This window comes from Hemiscyllium ocellatum, chromosome 12, assembly GCF_020745735.1.
Source record: "Hemiscyllium ocellatum isolate sHemOce1 chromosome 12, sHemOce1.pat.X.cur, whole genome shotgun sequence".
Taxonomy (NCBI): Eukaryota; Metazoa; Chordata; class Chondrichthyes; order Orectolobiformes; family Hemiscylliidae; genus Hemiscyllium; species Hemiscyllium ocellatum.
In genome coordinates this window covers 39,442,724-39,465,206 of record NC_083412.1, presented here as the reverse complement: position 1 = coordinate 39,465,206, position 22,483 = coordinate 39,442,724, and the positions used below count along the sequence as shown (strand labels likewise).

Here is a 22,483-nt window from a genome sequence, read left to right as displayed (position 1 = left end):
GTAGGGAACACTGTTTCCATTAATAGATAAGTTGAATCCCAGAGGAAACGAGAGTGGGCAGAAAACAGCGATTATGAGCATATTTTAAAGATCCAATGTAAAGTATATCAGCATGTACAAGAGCTTGAGTTCAAACACTTGCATTTATGTAATGTTTTTAACGTAATAATTTCCCTGCATTTATATAGTTGATGCAGGTAGAGTAACAGAGCCTGGCTTCTGCTTAGCACTTCTCTCTGACACCTCAGTGTAAAGTATTGATGAAAAAAGCAGCAAGGGAGGAACAAGGCAATTATAGTTGATCAAAAAGTAGTCTTCCTTCTTTGCAACACTATTTCACTATCATCACAATTGTTTGATGAGATATGAGCCTCCTTTCTGCTGACTCTATAGAATTTGAGTCAAACAACGTTAACAAAGTTTCAACTTGTCGAACAAAAGTAAAATCCAAATATCAGTCCAAGAACAGTACTCTTTTAATATGGGAGAAAGGAAAAGTCATTTTTTCCATTCATTCATGGGATATGGTCATTACTGGCCAGACCAGAATGTATTACCCATCCCTAACTGCCCAAATGGCAGTTAAACATAACCACATTGTTGAGAGTCTGAAGTCACATCCAGGCCAGACCAGGCAAGGACGGGACTTTGTTTTCCTAAAGGACATTAGTTGGCCAGATGTGTTTTTCCAGACAATCAACGTGATTATCATTAGCCTCCTAATTCCAAACATTTATTGATTTCATGGCAGGATTTGAAGCTGAGACCCAGAACATTACCAGGGTCTCTGGATAAATAGCCTAGCAGTAAGAACTTTAGCCATCAACTCCCCGATGCAATATGGCCTGCTTATCGGAGGCTAGAAGAACCTATTGCTATCTGGAAAGAACTGAAACTGACAGCCCAAAATGGAAAGACGTCTATTCCCAGCACTTGGTTTCTTCACCTTTGTGCACAAGGAAACTAAAACATAAACCAAATAAAACATATTACATTCATTCTGCAGGTCACACAGTTAGAAACATGATTTTTGGGACTTTTCCAAAAAATACTGTTTGTTTCAATTTTTAAAATATAAATTCTGTCATTTTAAAATAACATTTTCAATTTAGAAATTGATACCTGGCACATAATTGGATGTTAGTTTGTACACAGTTATTCAAGTTATGTAGAAAAGGTTAACTCTATTTATCTCTTCACAATGGTCCCATCCTGAAAGCAAGCAGGCAAATGCCCTGACAAGTTGCTTCACCCTAATATGACACTCAAGATTCTGAGATGACATCCAATTTGTGATTGTGGAACCCTGTGCATGAGAATGAATGCTTTGCTGGGGAAGCTATTCTAGAAGCATGGGTCTCTTAGTTCAGGAGTAGGAACACTACCACTGCACCACAACAGTCCCTGATAATTATTAAAAGAGTAAAGAAATGATAAACAACACCTGCACACTAGTAACTTGCTCATTTTAGGTTCTACCAATACTGTGCAGTTCCACGCTGGGTATAGCTTTGATCCAGACATGGGTGCAGGAATGTGAATAAAGTGTGACACTGAGGTAATGTTGAATACAATACCAAGATATCCAACATAGAGGAACTCTTTTCTTTCTTAACTAGGGAAATCATTAAAGCCAAATTTCTACTCTGTCATGGAACAGGGAATTGTATGCCAATTTTTGTCTTGACTGGAGTGTGCAGGAAAAGCACAACAGGTCAGGCAGCATCCGAGGAGCAGGAAAATCAACATTTTGGGCATAAAACCCTTCATCAGGAATGAAGGCAGGGAGACAGCAGAGTGGAGAGATAAATGGGAGGGGGCTGGGGCTGGGGAGAAGGTGGCCAAGAGTACAATAGGTGGATGGAGATGGGGAGGAAGGTGATAGGTCAGAGAGGAGGGTGCAGCAGATAGGTGGGAAGGAAGATTGGCAGGTAGGACAGGTCATGAGGGCGGTGCTGAGCTGGAAGTTTGGAATTGGGATGGGGGAGTCTACGTTGATGCCCTGGGATTCAAGATGAGGTGTTCTTCCTCCAGGCGTTGGGTGGTGAGGGAGTGGCAATGGAGGAGGTGCAGGACCTGCATGTCCTAGGCAGAGTGGGAGGGGGAGTTGAAATATTGGGCCACAGGGCAGTGGGGTCGATTGGTGCAGGTGTCCCAAGATATTCCCTAAAGTGCTCTGACCTTTCAGACTATTTGACAATGAAACCTATGCCAGTAAACCTGGACAGTATCCCCGAGATTATAAGACCACAAGATGTAAGTGCTGATGTCAACCATTTGGCCCATTAAGGCTGCTCTGCCATTCAAAACGATCATCGCTGATCTGACAATATTCAACTTCACTGTACTGCCTTCTCCCATAACTGTGAATTCCCTTGCTGACTAAAATTGTTTATCATAGCCTTGGATAGAATTAAAAACACCATCTCGACAGTCCTGTCAGGTAAAGAATTTGACAAATTCCCTATCCTCAGAAGAAGTCCATCCTCACCTCTGTCCTAACTGAGAAACTCCTTATTTTGATTATGACATTATGCCCTCTGGTCCTAGATTCTCCCAAGTAAGGGAACAACCTCCCTCCATTTAATCTGCCAAGTCCCCTAAGAATCCTCTCAAAAAGATCCTCTTTCCTTCTTCGAAATTCCAGTCAGTACATGCCCAACCTACTCAACTTCTGCCTAAACGAAAATCCCTCCGTATCCAGGATCAATCTCGAGAAATTTACCTGGACCACTTATCATTCCACCTGGGGACCAAACTTCCACATGTAGTTCAACTTTTGCCTTGCATAGTTTTAGTAAGGTTTCCCTTTTTACACTCCATTCCCTTTGAAATGTTGACTAACATTCCATTTGTCTTCTCAATTACTTGCTAAACTTCAATGTTGGTGTTTTATGGCAAGGATCCCAAATTCCTCTGTGCTGCAGCTTTCTGCAGTCCTGTTCCATTTTAATAATATTCAGCTTGTTTATTCTTCCTGTTGAAGTTTTCCTGATAAATACCATTCATGACACCAAAATGGCAATAATCATTGCTAACAAAAGGCCCGATGATGAGCAATTCACCTCTTGCAGCACCAAATCTTCCACTCATCTGCAAGGGTGCAGTCATAAGTGTAATGAAACAATCATCACTGGTCTGAAAAATTGTATCCCTAATATAACAAGACAATATTTTGAGTAAATGAATCCACTGCGTCAGTGTATTTGGCACTCAAGAGCCACTCCATTGACTATACAATTTTAATTATTGCCAGAATTCATTGCAGCAATGTACCAAAATTATTTCACAAACAATTTCTAGCATAATTACTTCCATCACTGACAGCTAATGGAACTAGGTCACAAATGCTACCAATTTGCCAAAGTCTTTCCCTATTCAGAGTTGCATAGACTCAAATGTTCCTTCATCGTTAGCTCAAAGTTCTGTAATTCATCATCAGTACAAATAATGCAGCATTTTAAGAAAATAGCCCACTGCCATCTTTTGAAGGAAACCACACATGGGTACTAATAGGAATGTTGTGGTCTTATGCTCCACAAAACAAAAGGTCAAAGTGTGCAATTGTCTGATATATCTATTCAAGTCAGTATAACAATTTGAAGGAGGTGTTATTTACCAGCAGGTTAGTAAAAGCAAGTGGCAATAGTGTATTGGAGGGGCTATGCATCAGACAAACAGAATGGGAGGACAGATACACCTGTTGCTGAATTGTCAATCTCAACTATAAAGTAGTGGAAAACATTGCAAAATATGAGAAGCTGGAGGATGAAATGTCACAGTCCACCTTGTGAATGGCCCTAATGGTATTGACAGCAAGTCATTCAGTAATTATCCAAAACAGGAGGGAAATGAATATTATTCTCTTCCATTTAGTTACAAGCTACTTTTTTGATAAATACACTGAAGCTGCAACAATCAGTCCATTTGGTCTAAGCAATGCACAGTGTAATGAAAATGATTAATACCACTGTACTTATTTCCTTTTAAACTATTTTCCTTCATCGACAGATCCAATTGTATCTTGAAGGCTGACACAGTTTGAACTTTAACTGTTAACTTAATAATTAGGAACATAAGAACAGCAGTAGGCCATGCAACTTTTCAAAACTGTTTCATTGCAGATCTATGGCCTACCTCCATATAACTATCTTTGGCTCATAAACCTTAATACCTTTACTTAACAAACATTTACCTATCTGAGATTTAAAACTAACAACTAATACAGCATCCACTACTGATTGTGGAAGAGAGTTCCAAATATCGAGTTCCCTTATGCGTACTTGTGCTTGCTAATATCTCACCTGAACAGTCTGGCTCCAATTCTCAACGTCCTCTAGTTCGAGAATCTCCAACTAGTGGAAGCTGTTTGTCTACTTGATCTTTTCCTATAAATATTTTGAAAAGTTCGATCAGATCACCCCTTAACCTTCTAAATTCTAGAGAAAATAGGCCAAATTTGTATAATCTCTCCTCACAACCTAACCCCTGACGTCCAGGTTTCATTCCTGGAAACAAAATTGTTTTCCAACTGCTTAACCTTCCCATGTTCTCGGTCAATCATATTTAATTTTGCACATAAGACATTTGATTTTCATCATTCATTTAGTACAATGTCTCGTTTGTAATTGTGCATATACACTATCTTCTAGACAAACTGTTCCATTTCAAAATTAACATTTCAATCATTATCATTCCAATCTCTGCATGGATGTTATCTGTTGTACGAAAAACTAAACTTCTATAACTTTCTTGAATCATCATCAACATGAGGTGAGTCTGGTAAAATTCTGAACCTGGACCATAATGCTTTTTGGCCTTTCACAGCAATTTGCATTCCAAGTAAACTTACTATTATATTTTCTTCACAATGCAATACTTCCCATTACTGACACCAAATGCTAATCCATGATTTAATTTATTCCTCAATCTCAAAATCTCCACCTCCAAAAGAAATGTATATCCTTCGCATTTTGCGATGATGGGCAATTTTTTCCTAGGTTTATGTACATTGCATGAAAGTGGCCCCAGATCCAAATACTATGATATTATACAATTCTATTGTTTGGTGGAAAACCCTCAATGACACTCAATTTCTTTTTAAATCCAGCATACTATTCTTCCCCAATTCCTCAATTTTCTCTAGTCATCTCAAATTTTATTTTGTCAATCATGCACATTACATCCACTGCATTTCCCCATCTGCCTCAACAGAATTGAGATTTATCAAGGATATTTAATCCCTTTTAAATCTTTGCTGGCTGCATCTAACTTATTTCCTTTGAAATAAAACATGGTCGTGTATTTTTCCTTAAAAGCACTGAAACTTTCCTGCCAAAGATTTTTAAGATAACAGGCCTGTAGTTATACGTTTTCCAGCCACAACTAATGCCACTGGATGAAATTCCCACTGACTGTTTCAGAGTACCTGGTCAAAAATGGTCACTGTTACAGTTCCACACAAATCGAACTTGCTACAAATCTTAAAAATAATTACTACTTAAGAGATCTATTCTGACACCTACCACTGTTGGTATTCCAAGACAAACAATTTCTCCTCATCACAGACTTCAAATCTGAACTCAATTTTTTTATCAACAGTTTATAAAGCAAACGAAATGCTATATGAAGAATCAAGGAGAAAAACAAACAGTATAGTTGAAAGGAATACTCAAAACTGGATTTGACTGCAGATCATAACATGCAAGTCCTCCATTTGCCAAGTTGCAACATTGCAAGATGATAAGATTTAGCATTCTTAATCTTGTATTCAGTGGTTACAGCTCTATAGTATGAAGTAGTAAAATTTAAGAGAAGCCAGTGTCGAAAATTGAACAAAAAAATGTTGCGTGATTGAAGTAAAATAGAAAACGTCATGCTGTGTTCAATGTATACAAATAATAATTTCAGAATACCAACAATTCTCATCAGGAGTGTGCAACATTTTTCAGATACAAAAATTTTAATTCTGTGCAAAACAATTCAGTCAGTTGACAAATGAAGGGGTGAAATCCTAGTAGCACAATAACTGACATTTCTTGATATGCGACAAGAACACATAAGCTTTGAACAATAATTTTCCACTTTACATTGTAAATTCATCGTTGAAAAATGCATTTTTAAATTAAAAATCAATAAGTGAATTAAAGAAAACAGAGTTAATGATTTCAAGTCTTTCTGTACAGTTCTGCAGAAGGACTCAAAATGTTAACTACTTTAGTCTCCACAGATACTAACAGACCTGCTGAGTTTCTCTAACAATTTATGATTTTGTTTGTTTTGAATCTCCAGCATCTACTAATTTTATTTAGAGTTATAGAGATGTACAGCATGGAAACAGACCCTTCGGTCCAACCCGTCCATGCCGACCAGATATCGCCACCCAATCTAGTCCCATCTGCCAGCACCTGTCCCATATCCCTACAAACCCTTCCTATTCATATATCCATCCAAATGCCTCTTAAATGTTGCAACTGTACCAGCCTCCACCACTTCCTCTGGCAGCTCATTCCATACACCTACCACCCGCTGTGTGAAAAAGTTGTCCCTTAAGTCTCTTTAATATCTTTCCCCTCTCACCCGAAACCTATGCTTTCCAGTTCTGGACACCTCAACCCCAGGGAAAAGACTTTGTCTATTTATCCTATTCATGCTCCTCATAATTTTGTAAACCATTTCACCCTTCAACTTCCAACGCTCCAAGGAAAACAGCCCTAGCCTGTTCAGCCTCTCCCTGTAGCTCAAATCCTCCAACCCTGGCAACATCCTTGTAAATCTTTTCTGAACCCTTTCAAGTTTCACAACATCTTTCAGATAGGAAGGAGACCAGAACTGTATGCAATATTCCAACAGTGGCTTAACCAATGTTCTGTACAGCTGCAACAAGACCTCCCAAAATATGTACTGAATACTCTGACAAATAAAAGCAAGCATACCAAACACCTTCACTATCCTATCTACCTGCGACTCCACTTTCAAGGAGCTATGAACCTGCACTCCAAGGTCTCTTTGTTCAACAACACTCCCTAGGAGTTAACCATGAAGTGTATAAGTCCTGCTAAGATTTACTTTCCCAAAATGCAGCACCACGTATTTATCTGAATTAAACTCCATCTGCCACTTCTCAGTCCATTGGCCCATCTGGTCAAGATCCCGTTGTAATCTGAGGTAACCTTCTTCGCTGTCCACTGCATCTCCAATTTTGGTGTCATCTGCAAACTTACTAACTGTACCTCTTACACTCCCATCCAAATCATTTATATAAATGACAAAAAGTAGTGGACCCAACACCAATCCTTGCGGCACTCCACTGGTCACAGGCCTCTAGTCTGAAAAAAACCCTCCCACCACCAACTTCTGTCTATCTTTAAGGCAATTCTGTATCCAAATGGCTAGTTCTCCCTGTATTCCATGATATCTAACCTTGCTAATCAGTCTCCCATGGGGAACCTTGCCGAACGCCTTACTGAAGTCCATATAGATCACATCTACCGCTCTGCCCTCATCAATCCTCTTTGTTACTTCTTCAAAAAAACTCAATCAAGTTTGTGAGACATGATTTCCCACATACAAAGCCATGTTGACCATCCCGAATCAGTCCCTGCCTTTCCAAATACATGTAAATCCTGTCCCTCAGAATTCCTTCCAACAACTTGCCCACCACCGAGGTCAGGCTCACCGGTTTACAGCTCCCTGGCTTGTCCTTACAACCCTTCTTAAACAGTGGCACCACATTTGCCAACCTCCAGTCTTCCGGCACCTCACCTGTGACTTTCGATGATACAAATATCTCAGCAAGAGGCCCAACAATCACTTCTCTGGCTTCCCATAAAGTTCTAGGGCACACCTGATCAGGTCCTGGGGATTTATTCACCTTTGTGCGTTTCAAGACATCCAGCACTTCCTCCTCTGTAATATGGACATTTTGCAAGGTATCACCATCTATCTCCCCACAGTCTATATCTTGCATATCTTTTTCCACAGTAAATACTGATGCAAAATACTGGTTTAGTAACTCCCCCATTTTCTGCAGATCCACACAAAGGCCGCCTTGCTGATCTTTGAGGGGCCCTATTCTCTCCCTAGTTACCCTTTTGTCCTTAATGTATTTGTAAAAACCCTTTGGATTCTCCTTAATTCTATTTGCCAAAGCTAGCTCATGTCCCCCTTTTGCCCTCCTAATTTCCTCTCAAGTATATTCCTTCTTCCTTTATACTCTTCTAAGGATTCACTCGATCTATCCTATCTACACTTGACATATGCTTCCTTCTTTTTCATAAGCAAATCCTCAACTTCTTTAGTCATCCAGCATTCCGTATACCTACCAGCCTTTCCTTTCACCCTGACAGGAATATACTTTCGCTGGATTCTCATTATCTCATTCCTGAAGGCTTCCCATTTGCCAGTTGTACCTTTACCTGCAAACATCTGCCCCCATCAGCTTTTGAAAGTTCTGGCCTAATACCATCAAAAGTGGCCTTCCTCCAATTTAGAACTTCAAAGTTTAGATCAGATCTATCCTTTTCCATCACTATTTTAAAACTAATAGAATTATGGTCGCTGGCCCCAAAGTGCTCCCCCACTGACACCTCAGTCACCTGCCCTGCCTTATTTCCCAAGAGCAGGTCAAGTTTTGCACCTTCTCTAGGAGTTACATCCACATATATTTTATATTTTTAAATGAATCAGATTTGAAAAGGAGCAGGTAAGGTGCGGAACCCAAGACAGACGATCAGCTCCATCAAGAAGGGGTCGATAAGGATACTGAAACAGCCAGTTAGCTTGACCAAGTGCAGCAAAGAAAGTGAGGTCCCCAAGACAGAGAATTAACATCACTGAGAAAAAGAGCTGAAGTGAAGACTCTGAATTGTGCAGTAAGTGATAACTAGAAGAATGGACAAGGGGAGGATCCCAGGACATGCAGTCAGCATTGTCAAGAGCAGTGGGTGAGGTGATGACCTCGAGATACATAGCCAAATACAAATATAGGTTCATAGAATCACGAATTATTTCTCTACTACACATCAGGGTGCTAGCTGCTTGTTGAGTGGTTATGGTCTTTATTCTGAAATGAAAACATGGTATACAAACTGGTGGCAATATTAATGAAATATATACAAGGCAATATAAATAAATAAATAAAAAAAGCTCATTAGGGATGGTTGTACGTGTGTTAGGGTTGCATCATGTCAAAGCTCCTTCTTATGACTGAGATCCTGGGCAAACAGATTTGAAATTCGAGCAATCCGAATCAGGTAGGAGGGATAAGTTATTTGGCTTCTTACACCACTTAGGACAGGGGTCTGCTGATTTGGTCAAGGACGGGAATGTGTGACTGTGTATCAGACATGCAAGGGAATCCAGAGGGGTGAAATGTCTCTGCATTATCGGGAAGGTCTGAGGTACTTCCTGCCTGCTTGAATCAGAGACTTACTGCAGAGTGTCAGTATAATGAGAAGGATTCACACTGTTCCTTGCAGCAAAGGTTAAGAGGACCAGAGATCTGTGTGGCCAGCGTGCTGTCAGGATTCAGGACATTTGTACAGAGCTAGAAAGCAATTTGAATGTGAGGGTGAGGATCCAGGAGTCAAGTCCATGCAAGCACCAACGGCTTAGGTATAACAAGGAAAAGGGCCTACATGGCACTAAACTGAAAAGCAGAATATCAAAGGCTTATAACATCTAAATTATTACTTGCCAAGCAAACTGGCAGAGAGTACATAAAATTAGAAAGATGAATATGTGGCTCAGAGATTCATGTGGGAGAAGAGGGGTTTAGCTCATTGGTCACTGGCACTAGTACTACAGAAAGTGGGGGCTATACAACAGTGGGGCTAGTATTCTTGCAGACAGCATAACTACGGAGGTAGTGAGTATCTAAAACTAAATTGTGGGGCCAAGGGATCAAATGGAAATATGTGCTAAAATAAAGAGTACAGAGAAGGGAAGATAGGAAAATCTCAATGTGGAAAATAAGGATCACAAAAATGGCAGGAAGAGTCAGAGAGAGAAAATAAATCTAGGATTGCACCAACAAGCAAAACTAGATATTATAAAGATAAAACAGACAATCAGAACAAAAATTAACAACTAAATAGTGCACCTTGCAGTAAGTAAATAAGATTTGATAGCTATTACAAAGACATGACTTCAGGAATACAAGGACTGCATCTACAATATTGAGCGGTATATGACAGTAAAAACTGCAGAAAGCTATAATGCACAGGAGCTTGGGTGTACTTGTGCATGAAACACAGAAAAATAGCGCATGGATGCAAAAGGTAATCAGGAAAGATAATGGAATGTTAGCCCTTATTTCAAGGGGGTTGCAGTATTTGAGTAGGCAAGCTTTACTGCAACTATACAAGGTTACTGGTCAGATCACATCTGAAGTACTATGAGCAATTTTGGTCTCCTTATTTAAGGAAATATTATTTCATGGAAGGCAGTTCATGGAAGCTTCATTAGGATGATCATAGTGCACATGCCATATGAAGAAAAGCTAAGTAGTTTTCTAAACTCCAGTGAGTAGTATCCGAACGTAAGAGGTGATCTCACCAAAACGTACTGGATTCTTAAGGGGCTTGACAGGGTGAATATTGAGAGAAGTTTCCCCTCGTGGGAGGGTCTAGAATGAGAGGACATAGTCTCAGAATAAAGCGGCGCCAATTTAAGATTGAGATGAGGAGGAATTCCTTCTCTGAGAGGGGTGAGTGTCCTTGGAACGTCTTGCCACAGTGAGCTACGGGGCAAAGTCCTTTTGTATTTAAGGCTGAGATAGACAATATTCTTGATTATCAAGGGAATCAAGGGGGACAGGGAAAGTGGATGTGAAGAATGTTGGATCACCATGATTTTAGTGAATGGCGAAACAGACAAGGGGCCAAACCTCTGTTTTTATTTTTTATGGTCTTATGGTGTTAAGGTCCAAGATAGCAGCAATTTCAATATGATTGAATTCCACTTCAAAGGGAGGAAATTAGTCTGAGACTAGTATTTCAAACCGAAATAAAGCTAACAATGTGGTCATGGAAGTTGAGCCAGGTGAAACGAACTGGCATTCCAAGCTAGAGGATAGATCAATAGAGACGAGTGATAGACATTTAAGGGGATATTTCAGAATACTCAGAATGACTTTATTCCAACTATAAAGATAAACCCTACAGCGAGGACCCACCAGCTGTGGTCAACTAAGAAGTAGGTAAACCAACAAATGTGAGAAAAGACATACAACTTCACAAAAATGAATGATAGAAAGACTTATCAGGAGTAAGAAATTAATACAGTATGAGAGGAAGTCAGGTAGGAATGAAAAAAAAAACAGGTAGCAACAGTTTCTCCAGGCATTTAAAAAGGAAAGGGGGAAAGGAGTTGGCAAAATTGATGCTGGCTCTTGAGAGAGTGAAAATGCAGAACCAATAGTAAATAAGAAAGAAATGGGGGATGAAAAGAACAAATATTTTGCTTGTCTTCATTATAGAGGAGATGAACAAAAAAAAACCCAGTGATCACTGTAGGTTAGGTGGTGAAAAGCAGGGAGAAATTTAGCAAATTTGGAATCATGAGGGAAGGGACACTTCACTAACTGACAGATTTGTTCGGGTTGACAAAGTTGCTAGGTCCAAATGGACCTCAATTCAGGGTCTTGAAAGAGGTAGCTAATGAGGTAATCAATGGCACTAATTTTACAAAATTCCATACATTCAAGGAAAGGTTCAATCAGACTGGAAAATAGCAAGCATAACACGTCTATTTGAGAAAGGAATTAAAAATGTCTATGTTCATGAATTAAATATATTTTACAATTGATAATAAATACACGAACATTTTCTACTTACCACCTACTTGATTGTTTGCCTTGCTATGAGCAAGGGCATGGAAGGAGCTGTGAACAAATGGCGGGAGAGAGAAACGGAGAGCAGGAGACAGCTCCAAACTGACACCAACTGGGTTGGGCAACACTGTCAGTCCAGCACAAAACCATGGTAAAACAATGGAAATCTGTATGCTAAAGGCAAATGCCAGTCCCATTACATCTGTGTTGTTAATGCAGAACAATATAAAATGGAGCAACCTAAAACAGAGACATTGCATTTATGTTCCCATACTTTTGAACAATTGTTTAGTAGTGTTCTTTAGAACCGAACCAATGGGATTCCTTGGCATCTTCACAAATAAAAAACTGGATTATAGTACTTTCCTTTTAAGAAAATATTAACTTTGCACTTAGCTACAGCTAAACTACTAATTAGAGTTATAAATTACACAATCTTAAACTCTCAAACGGAATACATCCATCAGCTACAACTATGAGCTAAAATACAGCATGCATTGTTAAATTATCTGTAAACAGAGGAAGTCCCCACCTTGGAAAATTAAAAAATGATGCTGTCTTGTATTTTTAAAAAATAGAGTATTTGATGGTTGACATCTTTATTCCCCTGAATCTTTCACGTCAATCACTTCCTGCACAACTTGCTCAAGATGCAGGCTGATAACAGAACAGCAAAGCAAGACGACACATGGGACCAACAGTGTATTTCTGAACGAGTGGGATTGAGAGATAAAGAAATGAGGAAAGGGAAAGAAATAAGTTTGAAAAAAGAATAAGAAACAAAGAAAGAATGGGGAGGAAGAAATAAAATTCCTGACACATGTATATGATGCAACAGTTTTTGTTTCCTTTCTGAGAATTGGCAGAGATTGATTGTCATTAACTTCCCTTTAAGTATGTAATAATGTTAATTATATACTCTAATTTACTGTCATGAGCTTAATGGGCAATTAATGTGCAAATCTAGAAAGTGCTTGAAAATTAACAGGGAGGCTAAAGATGACATGCTGTTTGCTTCATGGAAAAGACGGAGGAGTATAAATTGACCATCAATTGCTTCAGTCACCACTTGCAACTTCTTCCACTGAACAAGTTAGTCAATTGACATAATCGCACACATCATGAACTTGTCATTATTTTTAAAGGAGGATGACTTTATAAATCAGATATGCACTTCTCAGTATGTGACTAATATGTTAAACATGTCTGTTAAGTCAGATATGTCACTACCCTTCGTTCCTAGCTGATCTAGATAATTGCAATTTGCATTCAGGACTTTAATTAATCTGTCCCAAGGTACTGCATAAAGGAAGTAGAATCCATGTTCAGTCAGTACTGATTCCAATAGCAATGCGATGGAATTGCTTTTCCATTAACTGAATTACAGTGATTAGTTTTCAGAAGCCTTTGAACGCAAGAAGCATAAGTTAACAAAGGACATTGTGAATAATACAATCTGGATGACTGGAGACATTTCCAACACAAGATTTAAAAAAAGCATACTACATACTCCATATCCTCACGAAGTCCCAGAGTTCATCCAATAAATTTTAAATATAATCACTGTTGCACAAAAAAACAGGCAACACAGCAAAATTCCACAATCAGTAAAATAAAAACAAATTCATGTGGACACTCAGAAAACTCTCTCTCACCTACTGAATAGTGTCATGAGAGACTTAATTTCAAGTTGATCAGGCAGGCAGAATCTCAGTTTAATGCCTGACGTGAAAGCCAGCATTAAATAACACAGGAGTCTCTTAATGCAGCAATGAAACATTAAACCAGATTCAATGTTGAACATTTGCAGTGAGGCTTCAGAGGGAAAAATCCTATTACTACTCAAGCCAATGCTAACAACAGTGTGGAAGGAAAGGTGGAGTAAAAGAGTAGAAGAAATGGGATTGGACTTCAGCTGGAGCACATAACAGACATAATGAGGGTGATGAGATTATAAGAACAAAACTTTGAAGTTTGATTTTTGGGAACAGGGAATCAATGTGATTTAGCAGGATTTGGACGAAGAGAAAGTAATTTAGTATGGAACATAAAGTGTATGGCACTGTGCAGGATGATTTGTACTTTAGGGAAGATGGAGATCAGCAGACTAATATGTGGGGCATTGGAATGGCAAATGCACAGAAAGTGTTTTAGTAGTGAAGTAGGGTGGAAGTTCAAACTATTCCAAAACAAATGAAAGAATGCAGGCTGGAAGATTAAATTAATATGGACTTTGAAGTTCAACTCTCAATAACACAGAGCTGAAGGCATAGTCAGTACACACAAGATTGGAAACCAAATTGCAACCTTTTTTCAATGGTACTCAGCCAATGGCTTTGCTCTTATTGATATTCAACTGATGGAATGTGTGGTTCATCCAGAGTGTCAGCAAAAAGGCAGACACAAGTTCTAAGACAGACAGAAAAGAGATGGAGATAGGGTTAATCAGCACATAGAGGAAAGCTTACTCAATGTTTATGGATAAACCAACTGAACGATAACATCTTCCTCAGAAGGGATGCAAAAGTGGATAGTTGGGAACCAACACACATGAAATAATACAGGGGTAACAGCAGCAGCTCTTATGAAAATGCACTGTCAATAACCATGAAAGGATGCCCCTCACCAGTGTTGGATGAGGAAGAGTAAGTTGAAGAACATTAATGACTTCAATAAAAACTGCAAATAATGGGAGGAGGATAAAGCACCATGGTCAAGATTCACGAAGATTACATTTGACATAAAGCATAATGGTGGTGGATTCCACCAACTTATTTTATTCAAAGCATACTTCAAAAATAGAACATAGCCTGTGATTTATATCACTATCTTGTAAAATAAATGTTGTCCTACAAGGGACCAGCATCTCAGAAGCAAATGACCCGATCAGGACTGTTTACTGTCACAAGAAAAATACTGTTAATGCTTAAATTTTGGAAGAAGTATTTCCAGCAACGCTTTCTTTTAAGGTAAGCAGCATCCACAGACAGGAATATAGGTAACATTTCAAATATCTCTGATCTGATGAAATTTCATCTGTTTCTATCCACAAATGCTGCCTAATCTATTCAATATTTCCAGAATTTGTTTTTATTTTATCAGTTGCAATGTTTTTGCATTACAAATACTAATGGGGTGCTTTACATACGTGTGGGCAAGAAAGCTGGGTAGTATGGATTAGTGTGCAATTGCAGACTTTTTGTACTCAGTTCCGGCATTTTAAAATCTCCTTCCAAAGATATGAAAATATTCAGCAGTGACTCAAATTCAATTTGCTGCATTCAAAAATGAACAGACATTTTATTCTGATTATTAGAAAAACACAGAAGTCCATTTTTTTTGATTGCTAAATTTGGATTATTGAATAATTTAAATTTTATAGCTCAAAAATATTTGTCAGTAAATTGTCGGTTTTTCCCCCTAAGAGATCTCTCAATAATCTGACTAGATAGCTCTTTTTAAAAAAATTCTAGTTACTTGATTCCTCCTTCCAGCATTAAAAAAAACCCATGAAATCCAAAGTGTGCAAGACATGTGAAATTGATAATATTACTATTAATATCATTTGAGAATTTTTCTTTTGACATTTCCTAAATAATTAGTATTGTAAATACAATGACTCATATTTCATTTTCTAGTTTCCTCTGATAGACCTGGAAAAAAATCCTCAATGCTGCACATAATTAAATATCAAAAAGAAACACTTTGCCTAAAATTACTAATATGCAGAGTTTGTGAGATGAACATTTATAACCAGTGCAATTTAAAACCCCATCAAGTCCTCAACTGTGTGACTCCTTTTGAAGAACTGATAGAATATATTGTTATTAAAAATGGTGTAAACAGGAATTCAAGTTAACCTATGTTATCATACAGTTAGCAGACAAGACATTTCACATAAAATAAAATATTCAAAAACAAGTGATGGTCTAAATAATTAGACAACATTAGTAAAGATGCTAACAATGTTCAAAGTCTGAAAATATTAAAAATGATAAAATAAAGAAATTTAAAAAGTTTTTTTAAAACCATTCTGGACTGGTCCTTTTGCCTTATGTACTGTGAATATCTACTCCAATCTGGTAGTCAGGTGACATTCAATGAAGTACCCACCCTCAGCTGGAGCAGCCTGGGAATCAGAGGAGTCCTTCTTTAACTTTGAAGTCACACTAATTTTCCTTGCTTTTCTCTCTAGAGTACCTGAAGGGTCTGTACAAGACAAGTCATGAAGATTGAGAGGGATAAAGGGGCAAACCTCTAAAAACCTAAAACAAAACCCCAACACACAAGCAAGACACAACTAGATATGATACATAAAGCATATTTGTTAAGTATTTATCTAGCTATTTCACACTACTAGAGTAAACTAATGAACAAGAGATATCCAACAAAATATATAGCAACTGACCCCTTCATGAAGCCCAAAGATTCATGCACAAATAATCCTGCAGACAATTGGTGGGATAGCACTAAGGTGAGAAAATAATTTGCAATTTCTTCAGTTTTACTATGTAGTCAGTCCCCCATTTGGACTCAACAATGTCTCTCCCACCCAAATAATATTGGAGCTTAAGACATCAAATTAGTGCTGAGATATGTTTCAGTTAATGGATGCTACATGTAGTAATATCCTTGTTGTAATTTTATATGATAAAAACAGTTTTATTACTCAAATCAAGAATGCAATCCTTTTCATGGCCACAATCTAGATGTATGTAAGCTTCTGAGACTTCAGCTGCACATACTTGACATTGGCATTCAAATAGCTATCAAAATATGTGCTATCAAAAGTAGTACACTACAACTGTAAAGGTAACATGACTAAATAAGAAGAAACCTTATAGGAGAGCTTAAAAGCTGAGCCATAAAGCATTTTGATGTTACATAATTTAATTTGTAATCTTCTGAAGGCTTGAGCTGAACTAGAGATACTATTCATCTTTAACATCAGTCTGTTAAAAATGAGATTGATGCTCAACGTGCAAATCTGTAAGATGTTTAGCACTGAATTCCACAATAACTCAAATAGATCAAGAATATTTCACCTCTAATATAAATGCCCTAATCAATAATTGAAACTAATGATTTAACCCAGGTCAATACAGTTGTGAAATACTGACTTGTAAGATTTCAATTCCAAGTGACCAAGTATTAATCAGAACATGGTAAACTTTCATTTTTTGAAGGGAACTTAAAATTGCAACAACTAAAGACCAACCATGAAATTAAACACAGATTCCCTTCTAAGCCTTATTTCCTCATTTTGTTTCTCCATTTATGCTACAAAACATGCTGAATAAGGAAAAGATTGTCACATTCAAGCCAATGTCCATGCAATTTCCTCCACCCTTAAACCTAGTTCAAGTAAGGATTGATTGCAAAACGCTTGTATTCACTGTAGCAAAAAACCTTCTCTGTTTTCAGTACCTAAAGACTGAAAAAAAACCCATTACTTCAATGTGTGGATAAAATCCTGTTTTATCATTACATGGCATGATGCATGAAACACCAATCAACTCAATTAAAACAATGAGATAGCAACATTATTTTAGAATTACAATTTACTATGCTGAAACTACAAATCAAGGGATTCCAGGCTTTGAAGTGTTTCACAAAAATCAACTTAAGAGTGTACACACCCCAAACATTCCGATGCAAATTTTAAGTTTGCAAATTTAAAATGAAATGAAAATTTTATTTTAGCAAACATTGACTCACAATCAAACTCCCATTTCAAATGATTAAAGATTTAATCACAAAAAAAATGTGGATTATACAAAATATGACTGGTTCTTCTTCAAAGACTTGGACACGTTATAACTTATCTAGTGCTATGTTAATACATCACTAAATTTGTTCAATATTTTTTCCATGAGTCCCAATTATTTATTGCTCCATTGAGTCAGTCTGAATCAACTTTAAGTTCAATAATATAAATACATTATCACATAAAATATCAAACGTACTCATGAAATTAAACAAATTGCCTTTCTCACTTTCAAAATATTTGCATTCTACAACATTTGCTTTTAAATGATCCAGGATTTCAGCACATTTTCTCAACTGGCTCTTTAATTCATTACCACAGGTACAATCTTTTGGCAAAAAATTAAGTTTCTATTTGCCCGCCACAGTAGCTCCAAATCATATGTCCTGGTCAACAGTCCCCCTTTACATATATCAGAAGAAAGTTTAATTCAGCATTTTTATAGCTGCTGCATCTCCCTACATAAATTATTGCTCTCGTTAGCTGCTCCTCAATAAAAGGATTGCATTTACTGAGGGTTGCAAATTTTCATGACTGGACAAGTCAATTCTTGACACATCTTTGGGCACATGGAGGCATATAAATCGCAAGCTAGTAAGAGATTTGAAGTGCAGGATGCACTGTTTTTCTATCCTCCTCTGCTGCTGCTCTACCTGATTACTAAGGTGTTGCGACTCAAAGCATGAAACAGCTTGATGGGCAGGTTGGCGCATGATTGGTAGCAAACTGCACCAATTTAAGGAGCACTTTTAAGTCTCTTTGGTTCTTCTCCTGGAATGTTTCCCATCTGAGAGTTGGCAAAAACAAGATGAAACAGGACGGAATCTTTTTGGGCCATCCAGATAATGTCTTGTTCACTGACCAGGATTTTGTCGAAGTTTTGCTTTAAAGTTTACAAAGCTGACTTCAAGGAGGATGCTGTGTTTATTTGACAGTCCTCATTTTGGAATTTGTCGAGCATGTGAATATGTCACTCATACATTGTCCAAATCTGACTGCAGTACAAGACTGTGATGATGAGAGCTGCTCTGTACTTGCAGGAGGTCTTCGCTTACAAACATTCACTGCATTAGGTTTAGATGGCTGGGATGGTGCAGCTGCTCTCATCTTCGACTTTCTCATCAATGGTGACATTTTGAGAGAGGTGGCTGCCGAGATGGGGAAATGCTTAACAGACTCCAGAATTTCTTCTTTATAGATTCATTTGACATGGAAACAGACCCTTCAGTCCAACCAGTCTCCATGCCAAACATAATCCCAAACTAAAATAGTCTCACCTTCCTGTTCCTGGCCCATATCCCTCCAAACCTTTCCTATTTATACACTACTCCAAATTTCTTTTAAATGTTGTAATTGCACCCACATTCACCACTTCGTCAGGAAGTTCATTCCATACGTGAACCACACACTGTATAAAAACTTTGCCCCTCATAGAGATGTACAGCATGGAAACAGACCCTTCGGTCCAACTCGTCCATGCTGACCAGATATCCCAACCCAATCTAGAATCACCTGCCAACACCCAGTCCATATCCCACCAAACCCTTCCTATTCATATACACATCCAGATGCCTTTTAAATGTTGCAATTGTACTAGCCTCCACCACATCCTCTGGTAGCCCATTCCATACACGTACCACCCTCTGCGTGAAAAGGGCATCTTTTATATCTTGCCCCTCTCACCATAAACCAATGCCCTCCAGTTCTGAACTCCCCAATCCCAGGGAAAAGACTTTGCCTATTTACCCTATCTATGGCCATCATGATTTTATAAACCTCTAAAGGTCACGCGGCAACCTCTGACACTCCAGGGAAAATAGCCCTAACATATTGAACCTCTCCCTATAGCTTAAATCTTTCTATCCTTGTAAATCTTTTCTGAACCCTTTCAAGTTTCACAACATCTTTCCAATAGGAAGAAGACCAGAATTGCACACAATATTCCAACAGTGGCCTAACCAATGTCCTGTACAGCCGCAACATGACCTCCCAACTCCTGTACTCAATACTCTGACCAATAAAGGAAAGCATACCAACCACCTTCTTCACTATCCTATCGAACTGCGACTCCACTTTCAAGGAGCTATGAACCTAAACTTCAAGGTCTCTTTGATCAGCAGCACTCCCTAGGACCTTACTATTAAGTGTGTAAGTCCAGCTAAGATTTGCTTTCCTAACATTTATCTAAATTAAAATCCATCTGTCAGTTCTCAACCCACTGGCTTATCTGATCAAAATGCTGATGAAATCTGAGGTAACCTTCTTCGCTGTCCACTACACCTCCAATTTTGGTGTCATCTGCAAACTTACTAACTATACCTCTTACGCTCACATCTAAATCATTTATATAAATGACGTAAAGTAGTGGATCCCAGCACCGATCCTTGTGGCAATCCACTGGTCACAGGCCTCCAATCTGAAAAACAACCCTCCACCACCACCCTCTGTCTTCTACCTTTGAGCCAATTCTGTATCCAAATGGCTAGTTCTCCCTGTATTCCATGAGATCTAACCTTGTCGAACGCCTTACTGAAGTCCATGTGATCACATCTATCGCTCTGCCCTCATTAATCCTCTTTGTTACTTCTTCAAAAAACTCAATCAAGTTTGTGAGACATGATTTCCCACACACAAAGCCATGTTGACTATCCCGAATCAGTCCCTGCCTTTCCAAATACATGTACATCCTGTCCCTCAGGATTTCCTCCAACAACTTGCCCACCACCGAGGTCAGGCTCACCAGTTTACAGCTCTCTGGCTTATCCTTACAACCCTTCTTAAACAGTGGCACCACGTTTGCCAACCTCCAGTCTTCTGGCACCTCACCTGTGACTATCAATGATACAAATATCTCAGAAATCACTTCCCTAGCTTCCCACAGAGTTCTAAGGTACACCTGATCAGGCCCTTGGGATTTATCCACTTTTATGTCTTTCAAGACATCCAGCACTTCCTCCTCTGTAATATGGATATTTTTCAAGATGTCACCATCTATTTCCCTACATTCTATATCTTCCATGCCCTTTTCCACAGTAAATACTGATGCAAAATACTCATTTAGTATCTCCCCCATCTCCTGCGGCTCCACACAAAGGCCAGCTTGCTGATCTTTGAGGGGCCCTATTCTCTCCATAGTTACCCTTTTGTCCTTAATGTATTTGTAAAAACCCTTTGGATTCTCCTTAACTCTATTTGCCAATGATATCTCACGTCCCCTTTTTGCCCTCCTGATTTCCCTCTTAGGTGTACTCCCACTGCATTTACAGTCTTCTACGGATTCACTCGATCTATCCTGTCTATACCTGACATATGCTTCCTTCTTTTTCTTAACCAAACCCTCAATTTCTTTAGTCATCCAGCATTCCCTATACCTACCAGTCTTTCCTTTCACCCTAACAGGAATATACTGCCTCTGGACTCTCGTTATCTCATTTTCCTGCCATCCCTTTACCTGCAAACATCTGCCCCCATCAGCTTTTGAAAGTTCTGGCCTAATATCGTCAAAATTGGCCTTCCTCCAACTTAGAAATTCAACGTTTCGATCTGGTCTATCCTTTTCCATCACGATTTTAACACAAATAGAATTATGATCGCTGGCCCCAAAGTGCTCTCCCACTGACACCTCAGTCATCTGCCCTGCCTTATTTCCCAAGAGTAGGTCAGGTTTTGCACCTTCTCTGCTAGGTCCACCCATATACTGAATCAGAAAATTTTCTTGTACACACTTAACAAACTCCTCTCCAACTAAACCTTTAACACTACGGCAGACCCAGTCTATGTTTGGAAAATTAAAATCCTCTACCATAACCATCCTATTATTCTTACATAAAACTGAGATCTTATTAAAAATTTGTTTCTCAATTTCCCTATGATGATTAGAGGGTCTATAATACAATCCCAATAAGGTGATCATCCTGTTTTTATCTTTTTAAAATTCCTCTTCTCTCAGTTTAGAAATGTGGTCCCTGGTTTTGAAATCCCTCCCTCCTAAGGAAAAGACAACTACGATTAACTCTAGCAATACCCTTCATTATTTTATAAATTTCCATCAGGTCGCCTCTCAATTTCCTATGTGCAGTGAAAGAACTCCCAGCCTATTCAGCCTTTCTTTATAACTCAAATCTTTCATACTCGACACCATCTTGGCAAGTCTCTTCTGAACCCTTTCCAGGTTAATAATATCCTTCCTTCAACATACAGGGGAAATCAAATACTGGCTAGTCAAATATGGATCAACTGGATTTTTGGCAACATTCAAATTCAAGTTTCTTGTATATTGCCTATTTAACACTGTTTCGCTTTAACAGTGGCTAAGTTAATGGGGCCTTTAATATTGTTCGGTGTTGCAAGATGCACTTTAATATCATTCCTCACAGCATCCTTTTGTCGCCATGCCTAACTATCTGATTAGTGGCATCTCACCATGCCAGATGCTCATCCAAACTTACCACTCTCTGACACACCCTCTCACCACTTCCCCTTTCTGAATGTGTGCTCCCATTCAATTCCTGGTTGACAAGAGTGCAAGTTACCGTGGTGCAGAAATACCATGCTGGTGCTATCTTAACCAAGGTGAGGATTCTGGAGAAGGAAGCAACACATGGGAGCATGTTGAAAAGCCATGGAATATGACAGCGCAAGCTGAGCACTTCTGTAGCATTAAGACATACATGGGCTTTAAATCTTGAACACAAGTGCGAGTTTAAGAAAAATAGGGAGTGAGAAGTCCAGCAAGAAGATGGATCAAGAACAGGAAAGGAGGCCACAAGTCAGAGGATCACGGATGGAGAAAGAAATCACAAGTTGGAAGGTCAAGGACAAAGAAGAAGACTACAAGACAGAGAGTCAGGGGCACAGGAGGAGGCTGCTATTCTGAGAGTCAA

General features: G+C 38.6%; 1 protein-coding gene across 2 annotated transcripts in view; it reads right to left on the bottom strand.

Moving 5' to 3' along the window:
• Window positions 1–22,483, bottom strand: part of tab3 (TGF-beta activated kinase 1 (MAP3K7) binding protein 3) — a 128,890-nt gene that overhangs the window by 2,975 nt on the left and 103,432 nt on the right. The window contains exon 7 of one of the 2 annotated variants that reach the window (XM_060833520.1): window positions 15,947–16,042. The exons of the other annotated variant lie outside the window; for it this stretch is intronic. Coding sequence (XP_060689503.1) covers window positions 15,947–16,042 — 96 coding nt within the window. The remainder of the gene's footprint in view (window positions 1–15,946; window positions 16,043–22,483) is intronic. 2 annotated transcript variants of the gene reach the window in all.